At 36.7% G+C, this 10,127-nt stretch overlaps 1 protein-coding gene across 1 annotated transcript; it reads left to right on the plus strand.

Annotated features, from left to right (window-relative positions):
- Nucleotides 1–9,461: 9,461 nt before the first annotated feature.
- Nucleotides 9,462–9,814, plus strand: LOC125162871 (60S ribosomal protein L36-like). Its single transcript, XM_047854376.1, is given in 2 exon segments — nucleotides 9,462–9,606; nucleotides 9,609–9,814. Coding segments are annotated over 2 exon segments (351 nt in total).
- Nucleotides 9,815–10,127: the final 313 nt, after the last annotated feature.

Here is a 10,127-nt window from a genome sequence, read left to right on the forward strand (position 1 = left end):
TTTTTGCTTTGGTTTGTTTATTGTTTTCTCTCCTTTTTCCTATTAATCTTCTGTGTCTTATGTTTTAAGTGTCTCTTGTAAATAACATGTAGCCCAATGTTTACTCGTTTTCTGTTTGTTCAATGTTTATTCAGACTTAGAAGCTTCTTTTTACCTTTGGTCTATTGACATTGATTGTGATTTCTAATATTATGTGATTCATTCCTACCATTTTAAGTGTTAAGGTTTTTATACTTTTTCTAGGTTTCTCCATTAATGTTTTCTTTGAGATTGGTTGAAAAAAAATTAACTTATCCTTCTCTACCCCACCCACACCCACACCTGCCGTTTTCTTCTCTACTACTTTGGCAGTTATTCACTCTGGTACTATCTGTTAGTGTTTGCCCTACATTTTGTAACATTTATTTAATGGAATGAATTCTGAAATGAGTCAATTCCTTCATCCTCCTCTTAAATGATACAAAGACCTGGGGACATTTTAACTTCAATTATCGCCTTTCCCTTTCTAACTTATATGATTTTTCCTGAGATCTGCTGGGAGGAATTTCTGTGAACATCTGGCAGACTATCTACCCCCTGTACTTAAATTACTCCTACTCATCCTTCATTTCTCAGCTTCCTCTCAGACTTCCCTGGAGTCTGGGTCAGTAGTCATCAAACTGGATTACTCTGTATTTAGAAATACCCAAAGACTTCCCAAGGGGCACTGTCATAATAGTTTTAGAGGATTCAATTTCTGGATCGTCACCTTTTATATATAGTCTTCCCTAATATTTACCTGCCTGAGAAACAAGCTACCCACAAGCCTGAATCAGATAGTTAGTTCCTATATCTCTATTAAAAAAAAAAAGGTATGTCTCTATTACCTTTATTTACCATAGTGTTTGGTTTGGCCCTTGAGTATGAATTCCTCTCAAGGGCACCTGGGTGGCTCGGTTTAAGTGTCTGACTTTGGCTCAGGTCATGATCCCACACTTTGTGGGTTCTGGCCCTACATCAGGCTCCATGCTAACAGTGTGGAGCCTGCTTGGGATTCTCTCTCTCTCTCTCTCTCTCTCTCTCTCTCTCTGCCTCTCCCCCGCCCTACAACTCACACTTTCTCTCTCTCTCTCAAATATAAATAAACTTTAAAAAAATAAATTCCTCTCAAACACCAGTCAGTAATTCAAAATATTAGCATCAGTGAAACTTCCATGTTTGTCTTTCCCTGTGTTATTCATATTTTTCTGAAAGGCAAAGCATTAGAAATGGAGTGTTTTGGTGCATGTTATGTTGTTAATAAGCAGATATAATATGGAGTAAAACAAGAGTAGAGTTGCCAGATTTAGGAATTAAAAATACAGAAACCTAGTTACATTTGAATTTCAAATAGCAAAATTTTTTTAATATACAGATTACCCAGATATACTAAAACACTGAAAAATTATTAGTCTCTGAAATTCAAATTTAACTGCACATCCTGTATTTTACCCAACAACTGTAGCTAGTATTAAGAACAACTCTCATTTTTTAGTTCATCTCTTTGACATTTTTAAATAATACAATGTTCCCAAGAGAGAGTTCTATTAGAGCAAAACCAACCCAAAAATGTAGGAAAGAAGTTTTAAAGCAGAGGCACTTTATTTCAACCAGACTACAAACTCGTGGCAAGGGTCTTTTCCTTATTTAGCAATCTGTCTTACAATTAGAATTACAAAGTAAGATGGTTATCATAGTGATGCTTACTAATATGTTGATTTGAAATGAAAAATAAAGTCAGACTTGTTCTGATGGAAAAGAAGGCAGATTTGGCTAAATGATTTGAAAATGAGAACTCACTTTGGCAACTAGGTTACATGTGGGAACTTTTCAGATATTGAATTCACCAAATCTTCAACTCCAGGGTTTTATAGAAACTAACACATTATAAAAATAAATGTTATCAAAGATTTCATGGCTACCTGTGTCTTCATGTTAAAAGTTCATTGGCCTGGGGGTGTCTAGGTGGCTCGTCCAACTTCAGCTCAGCTTATGATTTTGCGGCCCGTGAGTTCAAGCCCCGAGTCAGGCTCTGTGTTAACAGGTCAGATTCCGTGTCTCCCTCCCTCTCTTCCCCTCCCCTGGTCATGTGCGCGCTCTCTCTCTCTCTCCTCTCTCCTCTCTCTCTTTCTCTCTCTCTCTCTCTCTCTCTCTCTCTCTCTCTCTCAAAGATAAATAAACATTAAACAAATTTTTTTAAGTTCATTGATCTTTACAATTAAGACGAATGCACTTTATATATGTTATACCTCAATGAAAAAAGAAGAAAAAGCCTTTGGAAAGCAATGTTAACATCAACAATGTATTTTCTAAATATGTTTGCTAAATGGTGTGCCTGGGTGGCTCAGACAGGTGTGTCTGGCTTTTGGTTTAGGCTCAGGTCATGATCTCATGGTTCATGAGTTCGAGCCCCACATTGGGCTCTGCACTGTCAGCTTCTTTCTCCTCCTTTCTCTCCGCTTCTCTCTCAAAGAGAGAGTCTCTCAAAATAAATAAACTTTTTTAAATGTTTTAAATAAAATAAAATAAAAAATAAAAATTTAAAAATATAAAAAATAAATATATCTGCTAAGTCACATTTAAATGAAAGAATAACACATATAATTTGGTAATTTATGATAAGGCCTTTTTGTTAAACTTCCCAGAAATTCAGAAAGTAGATAATTCTGAGAAGGCTAGGTAAGAAATCTTTTTTCAAGTCAAGTGGTCTCTAATTTTAGCACTAAAAATAAAAAGAAGGACAAGGAGGAAGAGGAGGGGAAGGAGACTGAAGAATCTAGTCAGCCCCTCAATCAATCGTTATAGATATGAGAGCATTAAGAATATAAGAGCAATAAAGTTTAAATACCACTAATACCAAGTTATATTTTGTTATAGCAACATGGACTTTTTCCTTTGCTTATCATAATATACGAATATATATTCATTTGTGTGACTATTTGATGTCTGTTTATCCTACAACATCAAGTCTCATAGGAGACATACTGAGCAAATTGCTTTTCCTTAGTGAATCTTTTTTTTAGGTTTATTTATTTTGAGAGAGAGGGTACATGCATGTGCTCAGACACCAGTGAGCAGGGGAGGGGCAGAGAGAGAGGGAGAGAGAATTCCAAGCAGGGCTCAGGGCTCAAACTCACAAACCATGAGATCATGGTCTAAACCGAAATCAAGACTCAGACTAAGGAACTGAGCCACCCAGGCACCCCTTCCTCAGTGAATCTTAAGGGAAAGATTAAATGGGCAAACGCATTACTGTACAGGTGGTATTTGACTTCCCCAGGCGTGATGTGATTACCCAGAATGTGTGTGCAGAGCATAGGATGGAACTCTGGAAAACAGAAGTAGGTTAGCAACTCCTTTTAGGGCCACACCTGTGTCATCTGCATTTTCAGCTCTTCCTTGTCCTTTCCTCCTTCATCCCTAATAAGGAGCATAGTGTCTTGCATACAGGAACAATACAAAAGTAAAAATGACCCTGCTTTGCTAAACCAATCTAAGATCCAGAGTAGACAACTACCATTAAGAGCGTTCTTTTAGTGAAACAATTACCTTAGAAGACTATGGCACTGGGCAAATTTCTCAATCCCTTTGATCTTTATTGTCTTCACCATCCTATAGGAGAAATGGATGTTAAATGCATAAAATATATGGGCGCCTGGGTGGCTCAGTTGGTTGAGCATCCGACTTAGACTCAGGTCATGATCTCTCGGTCTATGAGTTTGAGCCCCGCATTGGGCTCTGTGCTGACAGCTCAGAGCCTGGAGCCTGTTTCAGACTCTGTGTCTGCCTCTCTCTCTGCCCCTCTCCTGCTCATGCTCTGTCTCTCTCTCTGTCAAAAATAAATAAAACATAAAAAAAAATTTTAATGCATAAAATATAGTAGCTCCCTCCTCCCCTTTAAGGAAGCTGCACAAAATGCCCCCTGAGAACTTGCCATTTATTTTTTTTTAATGTTTTATTTATGTTTGAAAGAGAGAGTGCAAGCAGGGAGGAGCAGAGGAGGGGGGAGGGGCATAGGATCCAAAACCAGCTCCACACTGACAGCAGTGAGCTTTTGTGGGGCTCCAGCTCACGAACCACAAGATCCTGACCTGAGCTGAAGTTGGATGCTCAACCAACTGAGCCACCCAGGCACCCCAGCAACTAGCCATTTAAACATTAATTTTCTTCTTCTATCATTCTTTTTAGCAAAGCATCTCTGAGTGCCTCCTGCGTATCAGACCACATGCTATATCATGTGGGTAAGAATTTTCTCCTCTGGTTTCCATATCCTCCAATATCCTAGAGTCAGGTCTATTTTTTTTTCTATGTGTCTATTACCCACTTTCTATTACTTTAGCCCTAGATTAATTAACAATGATGAGTTGTTCAGGTAGTTCAGTTTGACTGGGTTTTTTGCCTTGTCCAGGTCTTTCAGGTGCCACCAGAAGGCAGCACGAACATAGTTAGTAAAGATCTCATATCTATATTCTGCCACTTCTTAAAGGAAGATGTCTTTTTATTTAATATACAATTAAACCTGACCTTTTTATTTTTCAAATAATACCCAATGTTAATGAGGACATGGGGGGAGGAGACACTGCTAAGTACTTTCAATGGAAGTGATCTTTGGGACGATCTGAAAACTCCATAGTTAAAGTCTTAAAATTGTTAATATCCTTTGCTCTAGCATTCTCCTTTCCCACAACCACTCTCCCACCCCTTGTCATTTCATTTAAGGAGATTATTGTGGCTGGGAGCAATTTTAGCTACTGGGACATTCAGGGCATCATTGCTTAAAATAACATAAACTAGAAACCATGTAAAGGTCTATCAATAAGGGATTCAGATTGTATAATGGATTACTATATGGCTGTTAAAAAGGATATCGTTGAAATGTTTTCCAAATAAGTGGTATATATATCACAAGATGTGGTACATGGGACAATGTCAATGGTGTGTGGAAGGACACTGTTTCCATTTCACTGTATCTGCTCCCATTTCCCAGAACCATCCTGGTTCATCATGGCCTCCTCCTAAACAGCTAGAAGGCTAAGAATTCCCACACCAACCCACACTCTTCTTTTCTCCATCATCCTTAGGAGCTCTCTGTCCTGTTCCTGTTCCAAAGCCCAGGTTTCATCCTGCCATCATGGCTCCAGCATCATTTCCTTCCTGCCCAGACCTTCCTCAGTCTAGCTGCCAGCTCTACCCTCATTGCCTTCAAGTCCCTTTTCACAATATTTCCTGAAGCCTCCACTCTGCCCCTTCTTCTAAGCTCCAGGAGGTGGCTGTGAAGTAAGCCTCAAAGGATAGGGAGGAGTTGGCCTGGCAGAGAGAGAGGACATGGAGGTATGTCTGAATAATAGAGACCAGGGCAAAAAAGAGAAACGTAGCAGGAAATGCACAGAGAACTAAAATCAGGTCAGTGGCACACAAGAGTAAATTGAGAAGCTTGTTCAGAGATACAGCCTATGGGTAGCAGGGACTTGATTACGAAGGACAGAGCATGATGTTCTATAGAGTTTAAATTTCACCCTGGAACTAAGTTTAAGAACTGATGAAGTCAAATCACAAAGTTTTGTAGAAAATGGATCTGTAGAGAGAGAGGTTGTTGAACCAACAGATATGAGACATAAGGGCTTGAGCTAGACTAGAGCAGAGGTAGGAAATAGAGAGGGGTCAGATTCAACATTATGTAGAACATCAAACTGACAGGACCTCGTGACTATGGACTATAGACCCACTGTAGGTTAGGTAAGGACCAGAATCACATCTGTCTCACAGCTGGTATCTCTTGTACCTAATACAGTGTATTGCACACAGATACTCAATGCATATTTCTTAATGAAGGAGTAATGTCTTAATGAACACTTAATGAAGTGAGCTAAGTTGGCATTACTGTGTATGTAGCAAACTCATTTTTAAAACACCATCAATTTTAAGACATACCAGTGATTTCTAACCTTTTGGGGGCAAGTAAGTATCAGAAGAGTTAAAATGCACAAAGACTGCAGATCTTACCACCAAGTGGGAGAATTTTTTCCCTTCCCCTTAAATACTGGTTGGCATTGTGATTTGATCCATGTTAGCCAACAGAATTCCTGATACCAGAAGGATTAAATGAGAAGAAAAGAATCTCTGCTCATTCAATAATTAGCATAAATTTAAATAATCACTGATGACACATCTGTGAAATAATATGTAATTGAGGATTCCTCAAAATAAAAGTAGAATACTATTTAAACAAATTTAATGATTATGTAGAATTAACACTGTTGACAATGTCAACATGATTTGGAAGAAAAGATTTAGCATAGCTAAATATGAAGTTAAAATCAATTAAAAGAATTATCTTATTTGGTATAAAGAAACTATAAAATTGATTAGTTTCAGACAAAGTAAGAATATATAAGTACAAATAGGTTTATTGACTGATTTAGAATGTAAAGTTACAGACCATAGCTATAGGCAATATAAAAGAATAATATAAAATAAAATCCAGCTATATGAGACTTATAAAATACATACAAAAGGAGCACCATATGCACAGATTGAAATTGAAGAGATAAAAAATATATACCTTGTGAATCATGGGGCCAGCCCTGATTCAAGGGGAAGGAAAATAAACTCTTCCACTTGATGGCTAGATCTTCACAGTCATTTTGCAAAGTGTGTGGTATGGGAACGCATAAAGACAAGAAAGGGTTTTTGTAATTAATCTACCACACCATGAAAATTCTAATTGAAATAAGTAGGTAAATAGGAAGAAAAAAACCCAGGAAAATAGGGAGAAAAAAAAAACATATGGAACATAAGAAGCAAATAGCAGGTGTTTAGATATAAACCTAGCCATATCAATAAACACATTGAGTATAAATGGTCTAAACGTTCCAATTAAATGCACAGGTTGTAAGATTGGATAAAAAAACAAGAATCGATTATATGTTGTCTAAGAGAAACCCACTTTAAATATAAAAACGCAGGTTAAAAGTGAAGCAGAAAATATATACTATGCTTAACAATCTAAAGAAAACTAAAGTGGCATAAGAATATGAGAGGAATCAGATTTCAGAACAAAGAACATTACTAAGGATAAAGAGGGTAACTGTGTAATGATATAAGGGTCAATTCGGTAAGAGGACATAATATTCTTTAATGTGTATGCAAATAACAACAGTGTTTCAAAATACCTGAAGCAAAAACTGTGAGAAATGAAAGGACAAATGGACAAATTCACAATTTTAGTTGGAGATTTTAACATTAATAGACAAAGTAAAAAGAAAATCAGTGAAGGTGTAGAATACCTGACCATTATCATCAATCAATTTGACCTATTTGCCATTTAATAAAAATTCCACCTAGCAACAGCAGAATGCAGTATCTTTTCAAGTGCACACAAAACAGTTACCAAGATAAGCCATATTCTAGAACACAAAACAAGTCTCTACAAATTTTAAAGAGTAAATCATAAAAAGTATGTGTTATGACCGCAGTAGAATTAAATTAGAAATCAACAAACAGATATTTGGAAAAGCTCTAAGCATTTGGAAATTAAACACATGCTTCCAAATAAGAGTTAAGAAGAAACTATGGGGGAAATTAGAAAATACATTGAACTAAATGAAAATTATGAAGCAGCATATATCATATAATATATGTGATATATAGCATATAATATATGTAATATAATATAGCACATTATATATATGATACATAGCATATTATATATAGCATATAATATAGCATGTATAGCATGTAATATATATGATAATAGCATATAATATATCAAAATTTATGAATCAAAGCTACAGCAGTGCTTTGAAGGAAATTTATATCATTAAATGCTTTCAATTTAATATTATAAACCTTTACTTTAAGATAATAAAAAAGTGAATTAAATGAATTAAATTCATAGGTATTAGGAAGGAAATAGTAAACATCAGAGCAGAAATCAATAAAACAGAAAATAAATAGCAAAGAATAAGCAGTGAAACTAAAACCTGGTTCATTGAAAAGACCAATAAAACTGACAAAACTCCCACAAGTCTGACTCTTGATCAGTCAGACTGATCAAGTATATAAGAAAGAAGATACAAATAAGAAAGGATAAATGTGACAACACTACAAATACTACATAGTTTAAAATAAAGGAATACTAGGAACAATTTGTGCCATTTATATGAAATTGACAAATTCCTTGAAAGACAAACTACCAAAGATCACTCAAGAGAAACTAATAGCATGACTAGCCCTAGGCCATGTAAATAAATTGCATTTGTAGATTAAAACTTCCCCCAAAAGAAAATTCTAGATCCATAAGTTTCCCATGGTGGATGATACCAAACATTTTAGTAAGAAATAATATCAATCTTGGGGCACCTGCGTGGCTCAGCTGGTTAAGCCTCAGACATTGTCTTAGGTCATGATCTCCTGGTTTGTGAGTTCTCTGCTATCAGCAGCAAGCCTCCTTTGGACAGGGGTGTCCTTGTCTCTCTGCCTCTCACCTGCCCATGCTCACTGTCTCTCTCAAAAATGAATAAACATTAAAAAAAAAATCAATCTTATGTAAAATCTTCCCCCAAATAGAAGAGAATATGCTTAACAACTTATTTTATGAGGTAAGCATTACCTTAATACCAAAATGAGATAAAGCCATTAGAAAACAACTACAAATCCAAATCCTTCACAAACATGAATGCAAAAATCCCTAACAAAATATTAGCATATCAAGTCCAGAAATATATAAAGGGAAACTGCCACATGGGATTTATCTTGGGAATGCAAAGTTGGTTTTAAAAGTTAAAAATCTATTGAGGCACCTAGGTGGCTGAGTCAGTTGATTGTCTGGCTCTTGATTGCTGCTCAAGACACAATCTCATGGTTGGTGAGATCGAGCCCCACATTGGGCTCTCTGCTGACAGCCCTGGAGGCTGCTTGAGATTCTCTGTCTCCCTCTCTCTCTGCCCCTCTCCCACTCATGCACATACATGCTCTATCTCTCTCTCTCAAAATAAATAAACATTAAAAATAAGTAAATATCAATGTATTTCACCAAATCAATAAATTAAGGTAGAAAAACCATATAATCATTTTAATAAAGGCAGAAATCCATTGACAAAATTCACCTCCCATTCATGATGAAAACTCCAAATCGGGAATAGAGTGGAACTTCCTCAATTTGATAAAAAGCATCTGCAGCTAATATCATATTTGATGATAAAAGACTGAATATGTTCTTCATAAGGTCAGAAAAAAAGGCAGAGACATTCATGCTTCCCATTTTTATTCATGAATGTAATGCAGGTTCTACCCAGCTTAATAGAGCAAGAAAAAGAAATAAATGCATCCATATATGGAAAAAAAGAAGTAAAGCTGTCTATGGAATCCACAAATGAACCATTAGAATTTAAAAAATCAAGTTTGGTGCTTCCACCGCAGGAGCCATTTAAGGACTAGCAACCATGGCTCTGCACTATCCTATGGCCCTGGGCCTCACCAAGGGCCACAAGGTGACCAAGAACGTGAGCAAGCCGAGGCATAGCCACCATCACCAGAGCCTTACCAAGCACTCCAAGTTCCAGCAGCACAGGATCTTAGAGGTGTGCAGCAAGCCCCGTATGAGCGGCCATAGAGCCATGGAGCCATGGCCATGGAGCCATGGAGATCCATGAATCAGCTCAAGGTCTCCAAGGACAGGCTCTCTCTCAAGTTCATCAAGAAAAGGGTGGGGACACACATCCCTGCCAAGAGCAAGAGAGATTTGCTGTGCAAAGTCCTGGTAGCCATGCAGAAAGTTGCAGCTAAGAAGGACTGAACCCCTCCCCTCTGTATGTAATAAAGCCTTTTTGGAAAAAAAGAACAATCAAGTTTGGCAAATATCAGAATACAAAGTCAATATAAAAAATAAATTCTGTGTATTAGCACTGAACAATTAGAAACTGAAAATTTAAATATTTATAGTAGCATCAATAATATGAAATACTTAGAGATAAGTTTAACAAAATATATATAATACCTGTATACTAGAAATTATAAAACTGTTTCTGAAAGAAATTAAAGACCTAAATAAATGATGAGGGGCGCCTGGGTGGCTCAGTTGGTTAAGGTTCTGACTTTTGGTTTTGGCT

Source organism: Prionailurus viverrinus, chromosome A3 (assembly GCF_022837055.1).
Source record: "Prionailurus viverrinus isolate Anna chromosome A3, UM_Priviv_1.0, whole genome shotgun sequence".
Classification (NCBI taxonomy): domain Eukaryota; kingdom Metazoa; phylum Chordata; class Mammalia; order Carnivora; family Felidae; genus Prionailurus; species Prionailurus viverrinus.